The sequence below is a fragment of the Cyrtonyx montezumae genome, unplaced genomic scaffold (assembly GCF_038088225.1).
Source record: "Cyrtonyx montezumae isolate F1298 unplaced genomic scaffold, pur_monq_1.0 scaffold_8, whole genome shotgun sequence".
Classification (NCBI taxonomy): Eukaryota; Metazoa; Chordata; class Aves; order Galliformes; family Odontophoridae; genus Cyrtonyx; species Cyrtonyx montezumae.
The window spans coordinates 103779486-103803916 of NW_027072089.1; the positions used below are offsets into that span (position 1 = coordinate 103779486).

Here is a 24431-nt window from a genome sequence, read left to right on the forward strand (position 1 = left end):
CCGGGGCCGTGGGCAGAGCCGGGTGATGGGGGCCGAGCCCCGGCGGGAGGAGGGCGGCGGAGCTGTCCGGCCGCGGCGGTGAGCGGGGCTGTGGGTTCGGGGGTGGGGGCTGTTGAGCGACTCGGCTTTGCTCTGCTCGTCACGTCGCCTCGCGCTGTGTACCGGGAGCGCCGGGCGGGAGGTGCCGTCGTTGCCGCGAGCGGCGCGCTGTCGCGGGGGGACTGCGCTCCGTGGCCGACCCGGCCCGTCCGGCCGTGCTCGGTTGCGGCTGGACATCGGGGTGCCTTGGGCCCGGCTCTTTGAGTCCTGAACGGTAGCGATGGTCGGGTTGCTGTGGCTTGCTTTCCTCGGTGAGCGCTGGAACCTGTTTTCCGAATGCGGTCATCTCTTTTGTTTATGTATGGTCTTCTTCACGCTGCCGTAGGAATCCGGCAAGGGGAAGCACCCTGAGTGAACCACCGCCACTGCGGTGGCAGAGGGGTAGTGCACTGAGAGCTGGTGGAGTCTCCTCTGGAGACGTTCAAGACCCACCTGGACGCCTACCTGTGCAACCTGGGCTGGGGAGCTGCTTTGGCAGGGGGTTGGACTCCATGATCTCTGGAGGTCCCTTCCAACCCCTACGGTTCTGTTATTCTGTGAGTGCCAGGTTGGCAAAGGCTTTGCCAAGACGACCACGGTGCTCTGGTAGCTGCTGAACGTGGAGTGGGGTTGAAGGTGGAACCCACATAAAAGCCAGAAACGGAGCAATTCCCGAGCCACTCATTTCAAGCAAGAAACAACGATTCTTTTGTCTGGTTATATAAAGTGTCAGCACCCATTAGTGAGGCTCCTGGTATTTTTCCATCCTCTGACCAAATCCTCATAGCTAAAAGCACGGGGAGAGGAAACTTTTGTTTCCAGAGAGCTTGTTAATGTGCTTAGTGTAGTTTATGACTAGGGCTGTTGTTAGGGACGCTAGGAATGAAAGGGTTGGTGGCTGGCCATCCTGGCTGGAAATCAGGAGACGGGATTTATAAACTGGGCAAGTTTTAGCTCAGTATGTGTTTACCTCCTCCTTGAAATATGTGGCAAGATAGTCTTAATTAAGTGTATTTGGGTCAGTAAGATTCACTTGTAAAGCCTGAACTATTTCTCACAGTAGTTACAGTAACCATTGTGCTATATGGCAAGTAGGGATGGCATTTCTCAGGTAATGGTTTGCTCCGGAGTGCTTCAAAATAGCACACGGTCTGGATGCACCCCACTTTGAAAAGTGTGAAGAAAGGCATTCTCAGATGTGCACTGCAAATTTGGGGGGGGGAGGGGGAACATTGTCAATAGGGGGTCATAATTCCTAACAATTAATCAGTGCGTGGTCACAGTCTGAGATGTAAGTGCTTTGTCTTCTGTTTGAAAATGCTTCCTTGCAGATGTGTAGTCCAGAAGTCTTTGTTTTGTTTTCAGACTTCTCAAAACGTTTCCAGGTGCTATTCTACGAGTCCTTCCCTTTGGCTTTGTATTGTGGTCCCATAAAACACTTGGCATATAGATTTTGAAACACTCTCAGTTGTAAAGCTTTGGACTTAGAGGACTGAAAAATAACACGGAATTTCATCAGCTGGGATGTGCTAATGCTTGAAAAGCTTCATTTTTTTCTTTTCTCTACTTGGCAACTTAAGAACAGGAGAAGTAGGAACCACGTGCAATAGAGTTGGTAAGGATTTTATTTTCCCTACCTGGAACATCTTTAAACACTCATCTTCATATTGAAGAACAACTGTTTGCAGAGAAAAGAGGAAACATTTTTATGTGAAACTTGAGTTCGCAATTGTATATTGCCTGTCTGACTGTAGAAGTTACTATCTAGGATTTAGAGCATGCAATGATAAGTAATGGGCAAGAATGCTGATGTCTGCTACTAAACAGGGCTTTTTTTTCTTTAAGTGAGTGCATGGATGAAAGTTTTCCCTGAGCACTGAGTCGCTGAAATGTTTTGCTGCTTGAGGGTTGTGAGAAGGTAAGAGATGTTACTGACTTAATTGGCATATGTTTATGCTTGCTCCTGATTTGCGTGTATGCAAAATTGATTGGCTGAGTTTTTTGGGGTTTTTGTTTTGTGTTTACTTAATGCTTATTTCAATGGCTTTTTCATCTGTACAGCTTGAGGTTATTGGTGGAGTGTGCACAGTTGAAAATCCCCAAAAGCTAGGTGCTTTATCTAGAGCCTTTCTGACTTCTCACTTGAAGAACAAGCAAGGGCTTTAAAATGGCTTTGCTATATGAGAAAATGGTATTCGAAACCCGAATGTAGCATCTGATATATTAGTGAGTTATTAAAGCTCAGTGTTTAAAAACATATGAGTATATCTGTTGTAGTGAGCTTAATTAAAGTTTTTCAGTGCCAAGACTATAAGCAAAGAGTTAAACTTGAGAGAGATGTGAAGAAAAAGTGAGAAGAAAGCTGAAGGGAATTATTCAATCAGTAAATTAGATCTACCCTAGAGCGTGATTGCACAATGTGTTCTGGAGGAGATTGTGTTTCATATCTTTCATGGTGTAGACGGCTGTCCTCAAAGTGGTTGTGACCTTGATTTTAACTTCCTCTGCTCTTTAAATCAGAATGAAGCTATTGGAATAATCTACTGCTGCTTTTGCAAGAGGCCATAAGCATCTCTCTTGCATTTTCTTTCTCTACATCCATTTTAATTAATTTTATCACTTCACATGGAGGATGCCTGAGAGTTTTGTCTTTCACCTTCAGTGAGTGAATTCATCCTTCTGTCACGCAGACTAATTTTGGCCTTTGAGCGTTTCTCTTTTAAGCAAGTTCAAAATAGACTTTTGGCTAGAATCCTGAGCCTTCCTACTAGCATGGCAGTGTTGTTTAAATAGAAAACAAGGAAAATGAAGTTGTCCATACTTGACCATTTTTTTCTTGTATAGAATACCAGATGGAAGTGATGAATATTTTCCAGGTACACTGGAGTTTTTTCCTAAAAGGTGTAGTGCAGTGTTGCTGGGGAATGGATATGGGAAATAATAGCATACAAGCAAGATGAAGAGAGAGACTTTCTTCCTCTCAGTAGCTGCACCTAGTAGGATGTGGGTTCCTTACATGGCTGTTAATCAAAAGCTACCATCACATAGAAATGATGGGATTTACTACTTTTGTTGTTTGGTTGGTTTTTTTTCCCTTTGCTGGGAAGAATTTTTTTAAGGCTTAGTATCCACTTTCTGCAAAAGAAAAATATGCAGGGAACTGCTACTTTTTTCTTCAGTGAGGCAATTGGTTTTATATTTCTGGATCCAAAATAGTAATGCATATGACAAAGTGGACTTTTCATCCAGGGTGCTCTGCTTCCTTTCCTGCCAGGGCAGATACAGCCTTTTCTTTTTGTCACTGAGTGACTGTGGCACTTTCTTGTTGTTAAGAGCTTTTGCACTCCATAAAAGCATAATATTACTGTAGTACCTTACTACTTCAGTTTTTCCTGGTATTTTGAATAAGGTGATGATGGCTACTTGTTGTGGTTTAACCTGGCAGGCAGCTCAGCACCATGCAGCCTTTCGCTTGCTCCCTTCCAGTGGGATGGTGGAGAAATTTGGGAGGCAGAAAAACATAGAAGTGGTGAATTGAGATGCAGAGGATTTAATAGGACAGAAAAATAAGAGAAAATTGTAAGAAAAGATTATGCAAAACAAATAATGCAGGATGCAATTCCTTACCCACTGTTGATCGATGCTCAAGTGCCAGTTCCCTGGTTTCATTGTTCAGCATGACACCCTGTAGTGTGGAATATCCCTGTGGCCAGTTAGGGCCAGCTGTCCTGCTTCTGTCCCCTCCCAGCTCCTTGTGCATCTTTAGGCTCCTCATTGTCAGGACGGTACGAGAAGCTGAAATGTTTTTGAGTGCTCAGCAGCAACTAAAACATCAGTGTGTTATCGTCATTATTATCATCCTAAATCCAAAACACAGCACCATGCCAGTTACTAGGAAGAAAATGAACTCTGTTCAAACAGATACCGGGACAGTATCCACCCTTATTCCATATAATTTACATCATGCCTTTTGATTTGTACGTGTAGTTATCGTTCCCATGGGCTGTGGGCCATCCCTCTAAAATGTCCATGGAATTCATTTAGTCTGCAACTTCAGTTTCCACCTGTCATGACAGTCCTTCAGGGCAGGAGAGATGGTGTGCAGAAAAAACATCCCTCTGCTCAAGAGGGAGGTTATAATGGGTACACACCATGTGCTACTCTGGGATTTTACCTGCGTGAACATGGAGAGGATATGCAGAAATGGGATGGAAAATCTGCTTTGACCTTAGAGGCAGAGGTATGGGAATTGTGAGGAGGAGCAAGCTCAGAAGGGAGTTCTTCCAAGAAAATGACTGCTCCAACTTCCAGTGGGCAGTTCCTCAGACAGGTTAGATGCACTGATCTTACTTCTTTTCTTAATTAAGAGGTTTTTCATTCACATTATAACATAGAGTATAAGGCCCTAATGGTCAATAGCGCAGCGTGCCCTTGAGTTGTGCCACTGAGAAACATACTGAGTAGATCTGAACTGGCAACAGAAGGGTGAATTATTTTTAGCTCAGTGGGTCCGTAGGCCTCAGGCCATCAAGGAAAAGGTGCAATTAATAGATGAGCTTGAGATCAAGAAATAGGCTTGAACATGGACACTATAGCACAGAATTTCCATGAATGTGAAATGTGTACTCCAATAAAGGAAGCCAAATGAAATAATCTTCTCTGTTATGGAGGACAATGACTGAAATATAAACCTGGGAAGGCCTGACTGGTTGGTTATGTCACACTCTCACAAATCTGCAACAGGTGCCACATACTTACAATGATGAAATCAACCCTCAGTTGGCTGGAAACACATCTTGTGCCCCGTGCCACTGCCCAAAACACTATCCTGGCCCTTGAAAAGAAAGTCTCATGGCAGCTTGGCATCCCAAGAGGAACTACATCAGCCAACGAGACCCATTTCTGAAACAACCCCACAGACACCAGGGTCAAAGAACATGGCACTGAGTGGATATGTCACATCCCTTATTGTGTACCAGCCTGTGGGGAGATCGAATAATACAATGGTTTGTTTAAAAACTAAACTGAGAGGAGTGAGTGTTGGGGCACTCAAACATTGGACATGCATTAGCAGAAGCCACCTTGTTAGTCAACACTCAGGATCTGACAGTTGAGCTGGCTTTGCCCAGTCAAAACTCTTACGTATTGTAGAAGAGGATAAAGTCCCTGTGGCACTCAGGAAAAACGTGCTGGATAAGACAGTCTGGGTTATTCCTGCCTTGAGCAAGGGCAAGCCCATCCATGGAATTACTTTTTCTAGAGGACCAGGGTACACGTAGTGAGTGATGCACCAGATGTCCCCATCCTTCTGTGTACCTCAGAATGTTGGGTTTGAGATGGGTTTTGGGTTTGATGTTGGGTGAGAATAGCCAACAATTTGAATTCTGTGAAGATAATTGCTATTGAATGCTTTATGTCATCACTATTGCAGTTACTCGATGCTTTATAAGAATCACCCGGATTAATGAAGCATTTCTGATTTCTTTTTTTCCTTTTCTGTCCTATTAAACTGTCCTTTGATTCTGTCCCCTATCCCACTTGGTGAAAGGCTGTGTGGTGCTGAGCTGCCTGCTGGGTTAAAACACAATACATAGTAGAGAGTGTAATCATTAACAGTCTCCAAGAGGTAGTTCCCGAAGGACAAAGATGATGACTACGCAGAATACAAATGCCACATGAGTTTCACAACCAGTAATTTTAACATAGGTCAGTGTTACACTAGTAGTAACAGGGTGAGATAGTAAAGAGCACAAGAGAGAGCATGGACAGTAACTAAGGTGTTCCCTAATGGAACTGTGAGAGCAAGCGGAACAATTGGGAGTAAAAGGATCAACATTGTAACCGACAACTATTTAACTATGGTAATACCTAGAACAATTTTGTTTTAACAGGCTCTTGTCAGATCTGTTATCTGAACCCTTAAGCCCCACACAGGGCACCAAAAGTGGTTTAACCCGGTGGTGAGCTCAGCATCATGCAGCTGTTTACTCTCTCCCCCAATTGTGAAATGGGGTAGAGAATCGGAAAAAAGGGAAAACGTGGGTTGAGGTAAAGACAATTAATTGGACAGAAGAGAAAATAATAACAGTAGAAGAATATACAGAACAAGTGATGCTGTTGCTTACCACTCACTGACCAATGCCCAGTGAGTATGAGCAGCAGCCCATCCTGAGCCAGCTCCCGCAGTTTTATTGTTCAGCACATCACAATATGGTAGGGATTTGGCAAGTTTGGGTCGGATATCCCATTTCTGTCCCCTCCCAGCTATCTGTGCATATACCCCATCCTGACCAGGGCAGCATGAGGAACTGAAATATCCTATACACAGAACTATACCAGCAATTAGGAAGGAAATTAATTCATTCCTAGCTGATACCAGGACATCAGTCTTGGAGTCTTTCTCAGATGCCACCAGCAAAAAAAAAAAAAAAAATAGACATTTTTGCCTGTGTTAAATGATGCAATTTTATCTTTCATCTAATCTGCACTCTCAAAAATTGTCTTCAGTCAAAAGAGTTGGAAATTTAATCAGTCTTCTTACATTAAAAGTTTTCCTTCCCACTTTTCTACAAAAACTTTTCCTGTTTTCTGTAAGCTGACTTTTAAGACCTGCTAGTTAAATATTTGCCTTCCTCTTAGAGGCAGAAACCATTAGCTTTAACTGCTTTCACATTTCTAATTGAAGAGCTGGAAAGGTTGACAGAAGAAAGGTAAAGTAAGGGTCATAGCATCTGCTTGACAACTCAACTGTTGCCATTTAACATTTCCCAGTATGAGAGATACTGCTTGTTGTCTGAGCAGAGATTTAGGGCTTTGGGAGTATTTTTTAAATTAACAGGGTCAATTAGAAAATAGTCTCACATTTCTGTGTCCAGGGTTATTATTTGTTGTAGGATGCTGAGTGAATAGCTGTCTGTACAAAACAGTCTTGCTTTCTATCACTGTTACGCTGTTATATAGTTATTGTTTTGTGTTCGTTGGAAGCAGCTTTGTCACTTTCTTGCCTTTTATTTTCTTACTGGGGCTTGTAGTCTGAATGGATAATACTGTGAAACAGTATTATACTGCTTAACAGAGCAGGATCCCTACCATTTTGAGTTGCAAACTAAATGAATGTTAATCACACAGGGAATGATTGGCCAGTTGAATTTGTTTGCCTATGAAATCAGATAAGGGAGAAGTATTACTAAATATTTACACTTTGCCTGTTCCTGCCATTTTACATACACTGTAGTTCACGTGCTGCTAGGATCAGCTTTGAGTCACAGTAGGAAATGGTGGTGGTCCTCAATTCAGAACTTTTTTCTTTCATTTTGTCTTCTATTACACAAGTATGCTCTTTGAAGAACTGTTATTTAATTTTGTTTAATTGTTTAATTATGCATGTGTGAACACATTCAATCTTCAGTGTTTTCTCTACTTCTAGAATATAATTTTTCCTTCTGTTCTTACTTGGGACAGTTTTCTTTTCCTACCGCTGAAATTCCTTTTTGTCCTTGTTTTCTTCTCTTTCTCTGAAGATAAAAGGACAAATAGATACTGTCATCTTTTACTAGTTGCCTGTAAAAGAGTATCTTTGGGAAATGAGATTGAATTTGTTTCAGAATTGTTGTGACCGTATGATCTTCAAATGCAGAACTTTTTTGATCAAAATATGATTATTTCTGACTAAAACTTGATACTCTTAGGCACAGCTTAAAAAATAAAAAAAATAAAAAAAGGAGGTCTGTGGCTTTAACTTGGAGGCTCAGAAGTATATAAGGGCTGGTCTTTAGTAGCAGCTTCAGGAATATCTGCAAAGAAGTACCACTAAAGCTAATCTTCATCGTTCTAACTACATGACTGGGAAATTAGCATTTGAGTCTACTTTAGAGGAAAATGTTACTGCGCTTAAATGTCTTTAATCAGCCATTAGCATCCACTATGTCTGGAACCTATTAGGTTTGCTGTGTACTAATACAGCATGGTGAGTCCCAAGGGTAAAAAAAATCCAACCCTCAGACTTCTAACAACACTTCTAAATGATTATATTTGCAACTGAGAACGTTTACTCCATTCTGTCACATTCTAATGCAATTTATATCTGTCTGTCGCTTAGTTGGTTGCATCATACATAAACATTTTATTACTTTGTTAGGTTATGTCTGGAGAAGATATTGCTACAGTGCATTATTCAGTCAAGAACTTTGTCAGGAGCTGATGCCATCCATGCTCTCAAACCTTTCTACTTTGCTGTGCATCCAGATTTCTTTGGCCAGCATCCCAAAGAGAGGGTAAATTCTTGCAGTGGGCTTTCTTTTTAAATGTGACATGTCAAGGATGGGAGTGATCTGTTTTCCATGCTGCCAGAGTGGAGACAGCACTAGGACTGAATATAGCTGTTACCAAAGAGCAAAAGAGCACTGTGTTTTAAGGCATCTATCCTTGTTAAAAATGAATGTTATGAGTTATATTTCTGTTTATTTGTGAAGAAAGTATGAAATTCTTCCAGCCTAATTTGTAATGCATACTGCTTGAAAGGCTGTACATGATATTTGAAATCAATTTTTAAGCTTAAGAGCCTTAAAAATAAAGTTTATACAGGAATGTACAAGTATGTACATCAGGCAGTGAATTCACGCAAGGTATGAAAATATGAACTATGTGACTATTCAGTAAGAGCAGCTGGTAGATGGTAAAAACAGATTCTACATGTGAGATTGAAACTGGCCACGTTTGTCATTCTTTTATTTATTTATTTTTTAACAGGCAGTAAATGAAAACTCTCTGAAGAGGTTGAATGGCTACTTGGAGAATCTACAGAAACCTGGATTTCACTCCTTTAAGCCAACTCAGCTTACTTTTTATGTAAGAGAAAGAGAACCAAACTCTTCTAATGTTCAAGAATCCTTCGGTACTTCAGGTGCTTTTATATCATGCAGATTTTATCTTCCTGTATTAAAGTTCTTTAAGAAAGACCGTTCCTTAACTGTGTGTAGTCACAATGACTTTTCAACTGAATAAAATCCTGTCAAACCATGAAAATGTATATTAGATGAAACCAGCTAAGACTAGCTCAAGTAATTAAACAATTTGAGCTTTAAAATGCATTGAAAGAATGAGAATTTGAGATTGAGGTCAAGTGACAGTATGATGAAGTGAAAAACATAGTTGTCAATTATAGTTGCTGTGCTTTTACTACTGCTCTTTGTGTTTAGCTGGAACAACAGCAGGGTCCTTGTTTTTGTTAAAGACAATGTGTAGTACTCAGGATCAGGGTGCTAATAGAATCAGCAAGAATTTATTCCTAAAGCAGAAGCTCTGCATTAATAACTGAAGTTTGAAGTTGCCATGTGAACTCCTAGATTTGAGACTGAGACTACAGATGGTATTGCCGCGTTTCAAATATAGGTCTTGATTAATTTTGTTCTCCATATTTGTCTCTGAAGGATCGATATGCCTTATCTAACTGAGGCGTTTCATGTTCTGTATCCTGCTGGTCAAAAAAACATGAGCTAATTGTGAGAGACTGTAGTAAAAGAAAGCAAAATCATACTTGAATACATGTATTCAAGAAAATAGTAGCAGTATGTTTAGTCTACTTAAAGTAGCAATTGAACAGTTTAAAAGCTTCTTCTACCTTCTGCTCCAGTACTGGCTTGCTATCTAATGGGACAGTTAGTCCAAACACTTAACTACTGGACCTTAGATTTATCCAGTGTGCAAGTGTGACGTTCTGTTCTGAAGCTTTTCTTCATAGACTGTGAAGAGCTGTTATAGTTCTGCGTTTCCACAGTAAATTCTATGCAGATTGATGATCAGTAATAGTACAAATTCTGTGTTGGACTGCCACTGCTAAGGCAAAACTTTTTCCTGGGTTTTGCTGCATCTATGGCTAGGTTTCCAATTTATCCAGTCATTCAGTTGCTTAAAAATGTTTGTGGTTTTGGGAACATATAATTGTAAAAGTTCAAATGCTTTCAATTTTGAATATTGAAAAAACGTTGTGATACTAATTTCTACTTATGTGTACCTTTGCTTTAGTTCTTGTGTGAGAGAAATGTGAAAGCATTTAAAATAATGTTAATTAAGTAATGCTGATTGTATTTTTTAGGGTTTCGAGCAGTCAGTTTTACTTTACACACACGAGATCTCCTGAGCACAGTATTAGATATTCTCAACTCCTGCAGTTTATCTACGGAGCATATTCAGAGTTTGAGTGTGAACTCTCAGCCCCATAAGGAAGCAAAAAGCACGTTGAACAGACCTATCAAATGGGATAAGACTTACTATTCGTTTACTGGATTCAGGGATCCTGAGGAAGAGCTAGACCAAGCCCAAAGAATGGAAACAACTTTAACGTATGTAAGGCTTTTATTCGAGTGTGTATTATTATTTTACAAAAAAAAAAAAAAAAAAAAACAGAAGGAGGTAATACATGAAAATTAAGGTTAGAATGTTTTAAGTTTTAAGTTGCCAGATGTTGCATTGTGTTTCTAATGTGGTATTTGGGGGTACCAACCTCAAATTAAAGCAATTATAAATACTGAACTTACATTAAATGATTTAGAAGTTAGTTGTTTATAAACTGTGTCTGCTGATATCTGGGGGCAAACTAAGAATGCTGTCTCAATTTGAAATAAATATAGCATTGTAATAGCATCTTCAGAGCAGAAAATATCCATCACCCCCATAGCATTGCACAAGGAAAACTGCTGTGCTTATGCTACTATAAAACAGTTAATGAAGATTTACCGAGTAGGCAATGTTTTTAAGTCATTTTTACACATTTACAAGAAATGATGCAAGCAGTTATGTATTAACAGTCCTGTTTTAATACCCAGCCATTTGGCACTAGGTCTTTTTTGTTCAAGTTTGTATTTTTCTTCCCCTTAGAATACTGTATAAGGATGAAAGTATTTGTTTATAAAAATGAGAGTGTGAAAATAAGCTCATGCTATGAACAAAGGCTAAAGAGTAACTTTCTTCTACAAACAGAATGGTTTGTTTATTTAAAGCCTTAGGAGTGCTCAGCGAGTCCCATTTTGGTCGTCATGATTGCTGGTAAAAGAATGGTAAAACTTTGACCTGTGTGATCTGTGTTCATCCCAGCTCTGTGAGAGTTGTGTAACTGGGCCCTTTAGTACCACCTCCTTTATTTGACGGTCTATGAGGATCATTTTGGGGTTGGTTTGGTTGGTTATTTATTTAAGATATATGATTGGAAATTTCTTTCATTAAAGCACTAAGTTCTGAAGCTGCTTCCCTAAGTAAATAGCACTAATCTGCTGCTCTCTGCCTTTCACAACTCTCAAAATCTAATGATTGTAACATTATCAGTCTTCCAGTTTAATTTGACTGCCTTGGCCCCAGGACAAAAAGCAGAATTTTCTCTCCTTAATATTTTAAGGGGAGGTGTTTAGCTGTTTCAGCTTCTGTCCTCTACTAGAAAAAAACTTTTTTTCTTATAACTCAAATTTTTAATGCTACTGTTTTATTTCAGTTAAATGTACTGTTTGCATGAGAGAAATACAGCATTCTACTTTTTTTCCTCTTTTTTGTTTGTTTTTTTAGATCCTGGCTGGATGATAATGAAGCAAGTGCAGTTGTAAAGCTGAAGAAGAGTTTGCCACTTAGAAAAGAGCTAGAACGTTTAAAATTTGAACTCTCTCATCAACTCCAGCTCTCAGATATCAGGTAATAAATTATATCCATTGTATCTGCATGAAGGTAGTCAAAGCAAGTAAGTGTGTAATGTCATGCCATGAGCTCTGAGGGCTTATTTCAACAAAACAGCTGTATCTCATTTATAATAATGTTATTGCACTGTGTAAGATTTGCCCAGAAGATTTCTAGTGGGATGAAAGTTTCCTGGTACAATCTACTCAAAAAAAGCTTGTGTTTGTAACTCATTACGTAGGTTCACTGTTCTTTTTGAGGGATTATTAACCTTCCAGAAGTTGTATTAACCTTCCATCACTTAGAAATGAATTCAGTACCAGGAACCTGAAAAATAACTATATTAACGGAAGGCTACTACTTGTGATCCTCCAGTCTGACGCTGATGTTTAGAGATTTGAAAAATGAAGAATGAGACTGTTAGCTTTATTCCATGGATGTGTTTAGGATGACCGAAGAGAAGATATAATCTATAAACCACCTTTTTATACCCCTCTCTAGTGCTACCAAAAGTAAAAATTGTATTCCTAGGTAGCAGTAGGTAGTTATTAGAATGATATAATAGATTGAACTGCATTTTAAGTACTATGGTGTAGTACCAAATGCTTCATCCCAAAGAGGCATTTTTTGCTAGCCGTGGATTTCTCTAAATGAGATGTAGTGGTCTGATCAAACCCAGTAACTAAGCATGCAAAGCAGCCCCTTGCTTGTACACCACCAGTGGGATTGGAGGAAGACAACTGGAAGAGCAAAAGCGAGATCCTGTGGCTAACTATGAAAGTTTTACAGGTGGAACGAAGCAAAGCTGTGTGTGCAAGCAAAGCAAAATAAGGAATTAATTCACTAAGCATGACCTCAACATTCATAATGGTTCGTTCAGATGACAAACACTAACTACTAATGTCTCTGTCTCCTCCTGCTTTTCCTGAGCTTTTATTACTGAGCACAACATGATATGGTCTTGGAATATCCCTTTGGTCATTTGGGATCGGCTCTCCTGGCTCTGTCCTCTCCAAAAGTCCTGCCCTCCCTCAGCATACTTGCTGATGGGGGCAGAGTGGAAGAAAGTGGGAGAACCTCAGTGCTGTGTCAGCACTACAGACAAAACATGAATGTGCTGTCAGCAGTTAAAAAAAAAAAAAAAAACCCAACCCAAACACAGGGCTGCTATGAAGAAAATTAAGTCAATTCCAGCCAGACCAAGTGCAATATGGGAATGTAATCAATAGCTTTGTTTTGTCTGTGATGGATGTCAAAATTACATTTATTAAAGTCCCCAATGTAAAACCTGGCTACTGTATGGTTTAACAAGGGTATTATTATAGAAACAAAAATGTCTCCACTGTAAAATATGATTTAAAGGTAAATAAAATAGCAACTTACACTAGAATCGTTTTTTTTTTACCTAAGACTCATTCAAAAAAAAAAAAGGGGCAACTTCCTTATACACAGTATTTGCTCCTCTAGACAAATGTTACACATCGTTGTTGTGGTTTTGTGGTTTTGATGCCGGTATTCCACATCAGAGCATCATGCAGCAGTGAAAGAGTTAATGCTGTGGGAGCAGCAGAGGGGCAGAGCTCCGCACCGGATGCCAGGCGGTGCTCTGCCTGGGCGCGTTCCTCGGGGCTGCCATGCACGTGTGCTTCCCCTGCAGTTCCACCTTAACGTCATCTCACGGCTTTTGGTTTGGAAATTTTATCTCTCTCAATTGTTCAATTTTATTAGATTTAGTAAAGTTACTGTTCCTTCTCAGATCGTGCCGTTGTTTTTGTAGACTCATCTCTTCCCACTGTTTTCTCTCCTCTCTCCCTTCTCGGTTTCCCTTGGGTCACTGTCACAGATAACACCGTGACAATCATGTAAACAAAAACTGCATGCCACATGACTGGACCAAATACTGTGTTGTCTGTTGCTATTTACTTACTAACTCCCTTCTTATTGGGCAAGAGGTTTAATTTTCAAGTTCTATTATGTTCACCAGCTTTTATTTTTATTTTTCTAAGACAAGTTTACTCTGTTTTGTTTGTTTGGTTTTATCCCATGTTGTTACTGGTTACTTTGGGAGAGATTGTTCAATTGCATTTAGGCTTTTATCTCTTCAAATAGCATATGACACAGCCAGCTTTTATTAATGTCAAAGAAATGTTAGTTTATGAGTTGTAAGCCTCTTCTCTGTATCTCAACCTGTCTGTTGCTTTTTGTTTCCTTTAGTTTTTTTTAATGTTGAGAATGAAATGCTCTCAATGATATTTTTATTTAGGTGGCAGAGAAGCTGGGGTATTGCTCATCGCTGTAGCCAGCTGCACAGTCTAGGTCGCTTAGTCCAGCAGAGACCTGAAGTATTAAAGAATGTGAAAGGTATGCTTCCAGTTCTTGTTTCATATTATCCTAATATAGTATTGATTCGAAGGTTGGTTAGCTTGAGTCTTCTGTGGCAAAGAAACTCTACTGGTTTTCATGAATGCTTTTGGTAAGTGCAGTAATACTTGTCAGGCTTACTGAAAAGCTGGTAAGAATTTACACTGTAAGCTACTGTCTGTTTTTGTGGGTTTTTTTTGAAGTGACTGTTCCTTTCATTCTGTTCACTACACTCAGCTTTTATTTTATATCTCAATAAATGCACACTGAGTGAGGTGAAGTCACCAGACAAAGTAGTAAAAACAAAAATCCAGCCTGTGTCTTTGAAAGGGTGCAGTGCTTAACAAGAGTTTGTTACTCCTGTAATTCCTGTCACTTGCAGATGCAAGACAAAAATGTTAGTAGGTCTCTGAAGAGTCAGTGTAAGGAAGACTTACTAGAATCCCTTTAAAATCATATTATCTTCTCTTATCGTATGTGTTCCATAAAATACTTACATTGAAGTCTCAGGAAGAACTAAAATGTTGTGTAAACCTGACATACCGTGCCTGCAGAACAGCTGTTTGACCTGCTCCAGTAGCTCTTTGCTGTATGTGTAACATTTTATGCCTGTCTCCAGATTCTTAGTTTTGTGTGGCTTTCATTTGAGGGTTCACTTAATCCTTTGTGAAAAGGCGACGTGAGTAGGATGATAAACAATACATTTAAACTGTGTCAGATTTCAAGTTTGTTAGGGGTTTTTTTTTGCCTATGCATGCTAAGGATGTAAAGTACTGGAGAGGTCCTGGGAGCCTATTATAATCTCTATTTTTTAAGACTAATATACTGAATAAATACTTGTCAGTAACTATACAGGTAAAGTTGATCTTGCCTTGGAGTAAGAGGATGGACTAGATGTCTTGTAGTCAGTGTTGCACTTTCTTAAGGATTTTGGATATGCAATTACTGAGAGCAGGCTCAAATATCAGTATGCTTTGATAGAGAGATGGGTTCAAGAGAAGCCTTATTTCTCATGCAGATACTTTTTTAACATAATTGTCTGCCATCTGAATACTTGAAGAATAATAACTGATCTCACAATTGAAAGCCATTATATTCAATTTTTTCTTTATTTTTTTCCATCTGAGAGATTCCTAATTAATTATTCCAGTTTCAGCTTTGTAGTTCTTGGAGAGCATAACATCAAAGGTGCAATTATACCCCCTCCCTTTTTTTTTTTTTTTTTTTTTTTTACTGTTTTCCATTTTGTTTTTTCACAAAGGCTATACCTGCGCTTTTGGTCTCAAGAATCCTGGCTTGATTGACCTGCAGCATTTCATTTAAGGATTTTAGGCAGTTACAGATATTTAATGTTTATGCTGCATAGCTTACAAGTTGTCATCTATTGGTTTTATAGTAATGAAGTGTTTTTATTTGTTTTATTTTTTTACACTCTGATTTTGGTGCTTGCTACATTCCAAATCTTCATATTAAACCTTGCCTTGTAGATCAATATCTTACCCTGAAGACTTTTTTTGGAAGCTTATTTTGATAAATAGTTGCCTGCACTATTTCCCTGAAGAAATCTTAAGAGCATTTGTACTTAAAGTATACATAGACTTTGAACCTGCCTATTGAATCTGTTTAAACAGGGAGAAGGCAAAAGCTGGTTAAGGTTTATATGGAAAATTGTTGAACTGGAGTTTTCAAGAATCACTTTTTTGGATTTTGAGAGTAAGGAAAGCACCTATTCAGTTTGTTCATGCTAAGGAAAAGTGTTGCTTGTGACACATGCTTAAATCTCACAGAATTGTGTGAGTGATTATGATAATGAAAATTAGTAAGGAGCTTTCTTTGATCTTTAGGACGTACAGTGGTTTTTACAGACCGCTCAGGTATGAGTGCGGCAGGCCACGTAATGCTGGGGACCATGGATGTTCACCATCACTGGACCAAAGTAAGGTTTCAGAGCAGGTGGTATTGTCTGTTGTTATGACATCCTTTTTTAAGCTGTAACCACAATATTGTTGCTGATTACTGATGAGTAATGTAAAGGAAAAAAACATGACCGCTGTGTTTAGCGTAACCTTGCACGTCGCATCCTAAATTTAATCCTGTGATGTATTCTGACTAACAGCAATCTTTGTCAGACCTTTGCTGCTGCTTCTACTAACCAACCAGTCTCATCTGATTAGATATAAATAACACTAGTAAGTTATGCATTGTTCCAATCTATAAGTAATAAGTGCAGTAAGTACTGACAGAATATTTCTTCATCTATAAAGAGCTCTTGCGTGAAGAATTTAGGAATGCTGTTCTGATTGTTGATGTAAATGGGACTTAAATGGAATTGTGAAGAGATCTATTCCGTCAGCGGCTGCTAACCAGCTCCATCTCTTCAGTTTGTTATTTTAGGCAGATGATATAGGTGTTGCAGAAATTTATCTTCAGTGAATGTAGTAGATTCCATTGTTGCTGGTGTAAAGTTCAGATTCAGTGAACTTTCTGGCGTTCTATATAATAAAGCATTATGTGTGAATGCATGTCACTGTCAGGAAATGTTCCTGAATCTTGATTATTAAAATGCTGGCAGTAGTTCTATCACAAAATATTTCTGTGTAAAGGAGATAATCAGAGGAATTTCGTAGTTGGAAATTTCATCCAACTAGAATGTAAGAAGATTTTATTTCTGAGTTGCAGTCAGTCATAATGTGAAAACTGAGCACTCAAAACCAGAGCTTTCTCTGGTGCTGATTTGGATTTTTGCCTGTATGTTTCACTGAGGGAGATGATAAACCATGTTTTGTTAATATGGAATGGCTTATCAACTTAATAAAGTGAGAAACTAGAATTTAATGCAAAGCTTTCTACTCTGAGATTTGTGCTGATAGTCAATGGAATAATATTTTCCTAATTAATACTGGGGGAAAAAAAAAAGCCACTCCATTCCTTCAAGAGATAAATGTTTCCTCTTTCTAATTTGCCAAAGGCTGCTTGTATTCTACTATTCTCTCTCATATTTATAAAGAGATTATTCTGAAATCACTTAATTGTCCCAGCAGAAGTATTTTTTGAATGAAAACCTGTGTTATGCTAATAACTGAGTAGATAGTAGGTAGTGACTATGACAGACTTTCTTCTTACAGCCTTCTCTGTGTCACCTACCTTCTACATCTTGATTCACAAGTCTGATTACATCTAAATTTTTTCTGGTGGAGCTCTGTAGATTAGATGTCTGGTTCTTTCCTCCAGACTCCAGGTAAACTACATTATTGGCCAAGTCCTTGGAAAGAACGAGTCCCAGTGACACGGGCTCTCTGCTTTTTTGAGAACTGATTTATAAATTAGGATGACAAAAACACTCTTGTTTACAGTGTATGGTAGATACACATTTTACATAGGCTTTCGATTATAATTTGCTTTAGATCTGGGACTGTTAATTCAGTGTATGTAGGGATAGAGGATATCCATTGATCTTGACATGTCCTAGTAGTGCATTTATAGTGTAAATACTGAAAATACTTACGAACATTTTCTATTATATCTCACCCCAAAATGTATACGTGCAATATTTCTCTTTTTATATATATTCTGTGGTGGTTGTTTCCTATGTTTTTTGTGGGTTTTTTTGCACTGTTCAGTGTCTCCTCTTGGCTTTTTTTTTCATTTCTTAACATTGAGCTGTATGCTTAAATAAAAATTGTTTGTGTGTGTGTGTGTCCACACAGATTTTTGAGAGATTGCCAAATTATTATAAACTTCAGGAAAGGCTGCTGTTCTTGGAAGATCGGATAAGCCAGCTTCTGGGAGGCATACAAGTAATATATGTAGAAGAGCTGCAACCCCTCTTGACTCTGGAAGAGTACTATGACACTCTGAATTCTTTCTATAACAAATTACTCGACAGTAGACTGCCTTTTCATCCACAGAGTCTGAGAGGCTTGCAGATGATTCTAGAAAGGTGAGTATTTGCAGGAAGGATTTCTTTCATCTAGAGCTTTTACTTTTTTTTATTACACTGATCATTGCTTTCACTAAGAAGAAAACTAATAATGATAAAATTAATATTAATATAGTTGATTTAATATTAAAATTAATAGAAATGTTAAAATTAATCATAGTAACTAAAATTAATTTCAGGTTTTCATTGTGTCACTCTTCTTATTTCTAAAGGTTTTGTGTGTCTTTACATGGGTTAGGGAAAGATTGAGGCTGAAGGAAATTGTGCACATTTAATTCAGCTTGGAGTCAAAGTTGGAGTTTTTCTTACATTGCTGTGATGGGTTAAGTCGAAGGCTTTGTGCTGGCAAATCATGCTTATATATAAAGATGCTGACTATATATACTTAATATTGTTGACTGAGTTGCTTATGAAATGTAATTGATAGGCTTATGATGCTTATGTATTCTCATAAACAAAACTTAATTATTTTTGTACCTGCTATTCTGATGATCTGTTGATAATCTTATATTCAGAAGCAATTTTGTAAGTAATTCATGCAAACAGTTACATGGAAAAAAAACAAACCTGTGTTTTTCATTTCCATCATGTTTCATTGCAGTGATAGATACACACCAAGCTTACATGAATTTGGGCACTTTACCATCCCAACAGTCTGTGACCCAGCAACCCTTCGATGGTTTATTATTGCCAAAGCACAGGAAGCAAGAGAGAATCTGAAAAGAAGGGAAGAGTAAGTGTTTATATCTCATCACATTTTGTGAAAATCTTTGCACATCATATTTCTTACTTGTAGCAGTGCTTAGAACTTTGAGGGTAGCATTTTTGCTCTTCTGGTGGAAAAGCAACTTCTTTTTGTAAAGCAAAACTTTACGTGACAGCTTTACTAAGTTAAAAATTGAAGAATGCTGTGGACACGGATAGTTAGGAAATGACTGTAGAAATAGTGTGTCCTTTACTCTGAAAGACAATTTTTGCCTATGTGTTTTGTTTTTTTTTTATTTTATGATGTCCCAAAAGTAGAGGCTTTCCCCTTTTTTCCCCCTCTTTTCCACCCTTTCCCTCCTTCCCCATTGGAAGAGTCCTTGCTATTGAATAAGAAAATTGACAAACTTCTACTACTTATTTCCACAATTACAAGAAGACAGTAAAAACAGCTAAGTCTGACTAGTGAATTTCTAGTTGTTACTCAGTTGAGGAAAAGATCAGTTAGTGCATAATGAGGGGGAGAGAAAAACTAGGGGTAGGATGATGGAAAAAATACCTCCTTGGTACTTTTTCACAGATGATAGTGAGAAGAGAGATGGCTACAGTGAATTATTTATGTGTCATGGAACAAATGTTATCCATCACCCCTGTACTTCTGTTGCTGACCCTATATGTTGTATGTGCCTTTGAGGATTAAGAGCATGAAGTGGAGATACTGATTTTATTTTGAAGAAAACATTGTCATGTGTAACTGGGTGGTACTGTCCTTTCACAACTTGGTAGTGCAAGTTTATTTTTCTGCTTCAGGAAGTCTTTAATGAATTGTTGAAGCATCACACTTCGTCATGAGCAAATCCATAATGCTTGGCCTCAGCATGTTCTCTAAAAGCTATTTTAGGCATGAGCCTCCACTGAAGGCTTTATGGTTTTAGCTCTGTTAAGATTCAGTGCCTTGGGAAGATTCGTCTGGGAGGTGGTAAAGCATGGAGGCTTACTGGAGGTTTTCTATTACCCAGGCACAGCTCTGAAGGTTGGTTATTTTTGCCATATAAATGATTACTGCTGAGTAGTTCTCTATCCAGCTGCCTGTGTTTGACAGATGGAAATGTGTGCCTGTGGAGGTTGAGAGGGGTGTTGTAGGAAGTGTATGCGTTTGCATCTGGTGGCACGCTCCCCCAAAACTTGGCCATATCAGAGCTCTCTTGAAACCCCATCATCTGTTAGCTCATAGAAAGGCTGTATGAATGGGGCAAAATTACGGTGTTCTTTTTACTCTGTACTCTTCTCTGTTTTATGACAGTCTGTACTTGAGTAAATACTTGAAGCTGGAAGCACTGTCTCGTGTTAGGAGCGTTCTCTAGATATTTTTTCCCCTCTTAATTGTCTGTTTTTTTGAGCCAGCTCACACTCTGTGGCTCCAATGTATCCTGTGGCAGCAAACTGTACAGTTGGATTACACTTGCCATGCACGTTGAAGGAGGAATGAGATATTCTTTGTTTTATAGACCTGCAGGGTGATGCTTTTTTTTTGTCACTCTTTTTCTGTGGGTAATATAAAACAGTTATTCTGTATTTATCACCTTTTCTTTTGTGTGTGTGTGGATATGTCACATTTCTGTGTTATTATCATCTTATTGAGTCTGAAAATTCCATCTAATCCTTCCTTTAACAGAATTCATTCTGTACTTCTGATTCTCCTTCACCTCCCGTAGTTGTTAAAGGGTATCCAAGAGAGTGTTTTGAGATGCACTGGATATTCTTTGTGCATGCAGATGCATGTTTTACGTGCAGTAAACAGCATAGTGTAGCTGGATTTCCATATGGTTTGATGTGCTGTAGAGTTTGGATGCTACTGTTCTAGAGTGTTGTGTTACCTACGTGAATAATGTGAGTTGTCTAGTAACACAGGATTTAATATGCATCTACTTCTTTACTTTTTGTGCAATACCTGTTTTATGTTGTGTTTTGTTGAGGTGTAAGCATCCTTGTGGAAGCAACTAAAAATAAACCTGCATTTCTCACTGTGTGCAGCTAACTTGATATCCCTAAGGGAGCTTGAGGCTTCTCAGAAGAGGAAGGCTTGGCTCACAGGTGCCAGAGAACATGTAGTGCCATAAAACGCAAGGAGATCCTGCACTCACCTCAGATGAAGTGGTGTTGATCCCCTTCAGCAGACATTTAGTGCAAGTCAAGTAGTAGCTATGACCATGCCTAGTTTTGGCCTCCTCTCACAGTAGTACTTATTGCATCAGAGATAGCACCAGATCTGGAATCTGGAGCCTCACTGAATAAGTACAGAGTCATCTCATCTCCAGTGCTGCTGATAGTATCAGACCTAGCTGATCCAAGCTGACCCAAGAGCAGCACTGCGCTCCAGTCCCTCTGCGTTTCCAGGTCTGGTCCAGCTCGGAGCCAGGCAGGAGATGTGGGAGCCTGTAAACTCAACTCAGTCTGTAGCAGTGTGCTGCTCTGATCACCAGCTCACTCTAGAAGAGGGGTAGCTATGTTAATGTGGCACAGTGCCCGAGCTCCAGTTTTGCTGAACCTGCACTGTATCCAGATCCTGGGATCCACGGTTTCAGAGACTCTTGGTTCTGCGGATTAACTTTATTTCTGAGAAGCCTGAATTTGTCATGTGGTCTTACTGCTATTTTTCTGAGGAAGATGAAAAAAAAAATCTGTAGACTATTATTTCAGTATTCTGTATGCTTCCTACAGTTAGTAAGTTGTTAACACATTAAATGTAAATCAGATGACTGTACCTGTCATCTGTTGTGTTTTGAGACATGCAGAGATCACTGGTCTTAGTTAAGAGTTTTTTTAAGTTTAATATTGGTAGAAGTTCTGATGTTGTCCCCGTATGCTGTCTTTGTTTGCCAGGATGATGCTTACAGAAAAAGAGCTGATGGATACTTCTGCTGAGAAGCTGTCTTTGGATCGGCTGTATAAGGAGCCCAGTGTCAGCAGCACACAGATGATAGATTGCTGTAAGCGACTGCTGGAAGAATCCTTACCATACCTACAGGGCATGCACCTTTGCATTTCACATTTCTACTCTGTGCTGCAGGATGGAGACCTGTGTATACCTTGGAACTGGAAAAGCTGAGGACATATCTGATAATCAGATGAATTGTTTATTTTCTGTAAGAGGCTATAAATATGAGTGTTTTTAAGAGTAAATTATTTAAATCTGTATTTTGATATCCTCAAATTTTCTTCTAACTGCTGCTCAGAAGGGGTTGGACAGTTTGCACAATGCACAGTATTACCAGTACGAGGTAAGATGTCTACATTCTCTGTACTACTGTGGGATTCCTGGTGTACGGTAGCAGTGTGAAACTGCATTTTTATAGTTACCAGTGAAAAAGTGTTACATTGCAAGTCTGCAGAAATGTGCACGTGTATTTTTAATATGCATAATTATTTCTAGATAAACATCCTTGAACATGGAGTATACTACTCAAACAAGACACTACATATAGTCATAAAGGGTTTGTTTCAGTGCAGAAACTGAATATGTAAGTTATCTGGAGGTAATATTGGCATTCCATATTGCTACCTCTCAATTCATTTAAATTAAAAAAAATCAGAGTACTACTGCTCTGCAGAAGAAAACAATACGTCAGCTTGTACTGCAGTACAGTTTCATATGCTGGTCCAATATTGTTGCCTTAGAATTTCAACATATGCCAGTTGTGCTGTCTGCTTTTTCTGTAAAGGAGGTGTCATTCTGTTGTTTTCCAGCATTTGCTTCATAAATTCAGACCATCCTCTTCACATATACTACTAACAGATTGCAAATCCCATTCACAGCACTTACTGCCTGAGTAGTTTAATGGATCATCTAAGGAAAAGAAGCACTGGTCTGAGTGGGATTGTCTGCAAGAGTAAGTACTTCTCAGTGAGAGCAAGGAACTTGCAGTAAGGCTCTGTAGAGCAAATGTGTATCTGTACTGGTACTTTATTCTTTGAATAAAATGAAATATGAAACACTTCATTTTAATATATGCTAAGATGTATTTTGTATGTGGGCTACTACTTTGAAAAATATCCTTTGGGAGGAACTAACAGCTTAATGGTTCTGGATTTTAATTCACCTGTAACAACTGGCAAAAAAATAAAAATAAAAAGGATTTGTCTGATGTTGACCTGCCTTGTATTTGCATCTGTACTGAGGGGAAGGCAGTTGTTGGGGTTCTCTGTTGTTGGTTTTTTTGTGGGGTTTTTTTTTCCCTATTAAAAGGTTCAGTTTTAAGTTACTTTGTTGTCAATCTTAAAAGAAACCACTATGATGTCAAGCTTCCCTCTTAATAAAGTGCAGAGGCAGAAGCAGAGATGATGTTGGGCCTTTAATCAAATTATCAGTAGTTCTTGCTGATAGATTCTAAAGATAAACTGATAGTTTCTTCTGACTAAGCAGTTTGTGTTGCATGTTACTCCCCCTCATTCCATCTAGCGTTGACAATAATGCCATGTCCCAGTTGTACTAAGCAAACGGGCCAGTCCCATCAATTGTAGCCCAGCAACACTCTCTGCAATAGCTCTTGGAAAGTAGGCTGTCTGTGTGGGATCTTTCAGCAAGTATAATGGTCTTGTGAGGACCCCGACCTGGCTGGGGCAGGCAAGAGTGAATGGAATGGAGCTGAACTGTGTGAGTAATGGGAATAATTGCCACTAGACACTTCCAATCTGGAGAAGATCTGATGAGTCACCGTTCTTCTAGTGGGGAAGTTAGATCTTCCAGCAAAATGTGTCAACCCTCAGAAGAGAAGGTTGTCAGCCTTTGGATGTTTACACCTGGACTCTTGTGGTTTGTGCAAGAAGTCAAAGATTTCCAGTTCTACTGCCATCCCATCCAGGGAAGGGAGATGCATGCTGAAATCTCTGGAAACTTCTCAGAAGCTGAGCAGCAGCAAAATTGAGGTTGCCTGTAGTCTGTTCAGCACTGTAAGATTTCAATCTTATACGACTTATTTTACGGTACATTTTCTGTAGGTCAGTTTTACTGCAGAATGGTTGAGTTAGCTTTACAAACATACTGTCTTCAAAACATTCTTGAAATACATTTGGAAAAACTGTGGAGAAAAAAAAAACAAATGATTAGATTTAATGTGCATGTTGTAGATATTTAGATATAGATCTATATATTCAGATATAGATAATGGCAGAGTGGGGATGGAGATTTGAAACTTTAAATCTTCTTTTAGATGGGGCAGAACAACTCAAATTCTGCTCAACAGACTGTGTGTTATCAGCTTATTGTGAAAATAGCTTTAAATGAGTGTTAGCATCTGCCATGGCTTTTTTCAGTACATAATTCCTTCTTGCTCAGTGACCAGCTACCAGAAACTTGCTGAGAACTGAAGTTTCAAGAAGAGTATTTTAAAAACAGATTCTTGATATTAAATTAGTTGGAGTTGCTGTCTTGCCATTTGAATCATTAATGTTTGGCTTCAATCTGAGTTTTCCTCCTCCTGTGTAGAAATTTGCAATAAACATGTGAAAGATAAGTGAAAATCTTTACCAGTGATCAAAGACTTGGGAGGTGTGCTGCTCAGCCATCGTCAGTTAATAAACCGTGATGCCCAGAGCGTGTCATTCAGCCTCTCAGAATGGTTTAGGGTTTTGGTGCAGCTGCCAGAGGGAAATTAAAAGATTCCATGTTAGAATAAAGATGTGGGAACTT

The 24431-nt window shown here is 38.9% G+C and overlaps 1 protein-coding gene across 3 annotated transcripts; it reads left to right on the top strand.

Annotated features, from left to right (window-relative positions):
* On the top strand, positions 1-22944 carry TCAIM (T cell activation inhibitor, mitochondrial). 3 transcript variants are annotated; one of them, XM_065753207.1, is made up of 12 exons: positions 1-78; positions 1924-1996; positions 8216-8351; positions 8827-8980; positions 10172-10418; positions 11632-11754; positions 14000-14097; positions 15942-16033; positions 17805-18037; positions 18639-18770; positions 21626-21888; positions 22559-22944. In XM_065753207.1, the coding sequence occupies exons 2-11, from the start codon at positions 1968-1970 to the stop codon at positions 21849-21851; spliced, it is 1470 nt and encodes a 489-aa protein (XP_065609279.1). In that variant the 5' UTR covers positions 1-78; positions 1924-1967; the 3' UTR covers positions 21852-21888; positions 22559-22944. The 3 variants fall into 3 exon arrangements, with proteins under 3 accessions (XP_065609279.1, XP_065609277.1, XP_065609278.1); XM_065753205.1 differs by having other exon boundaries at positions 21626-22944; XM_065753206.1 differs by lacking the exon at positions 1-78 and adding an exon at positions 1360-1693 and having other exon boundaries at positions 21626-22944.
* Positions 22945-24431: the final 1487 nt, after the last annotated feature.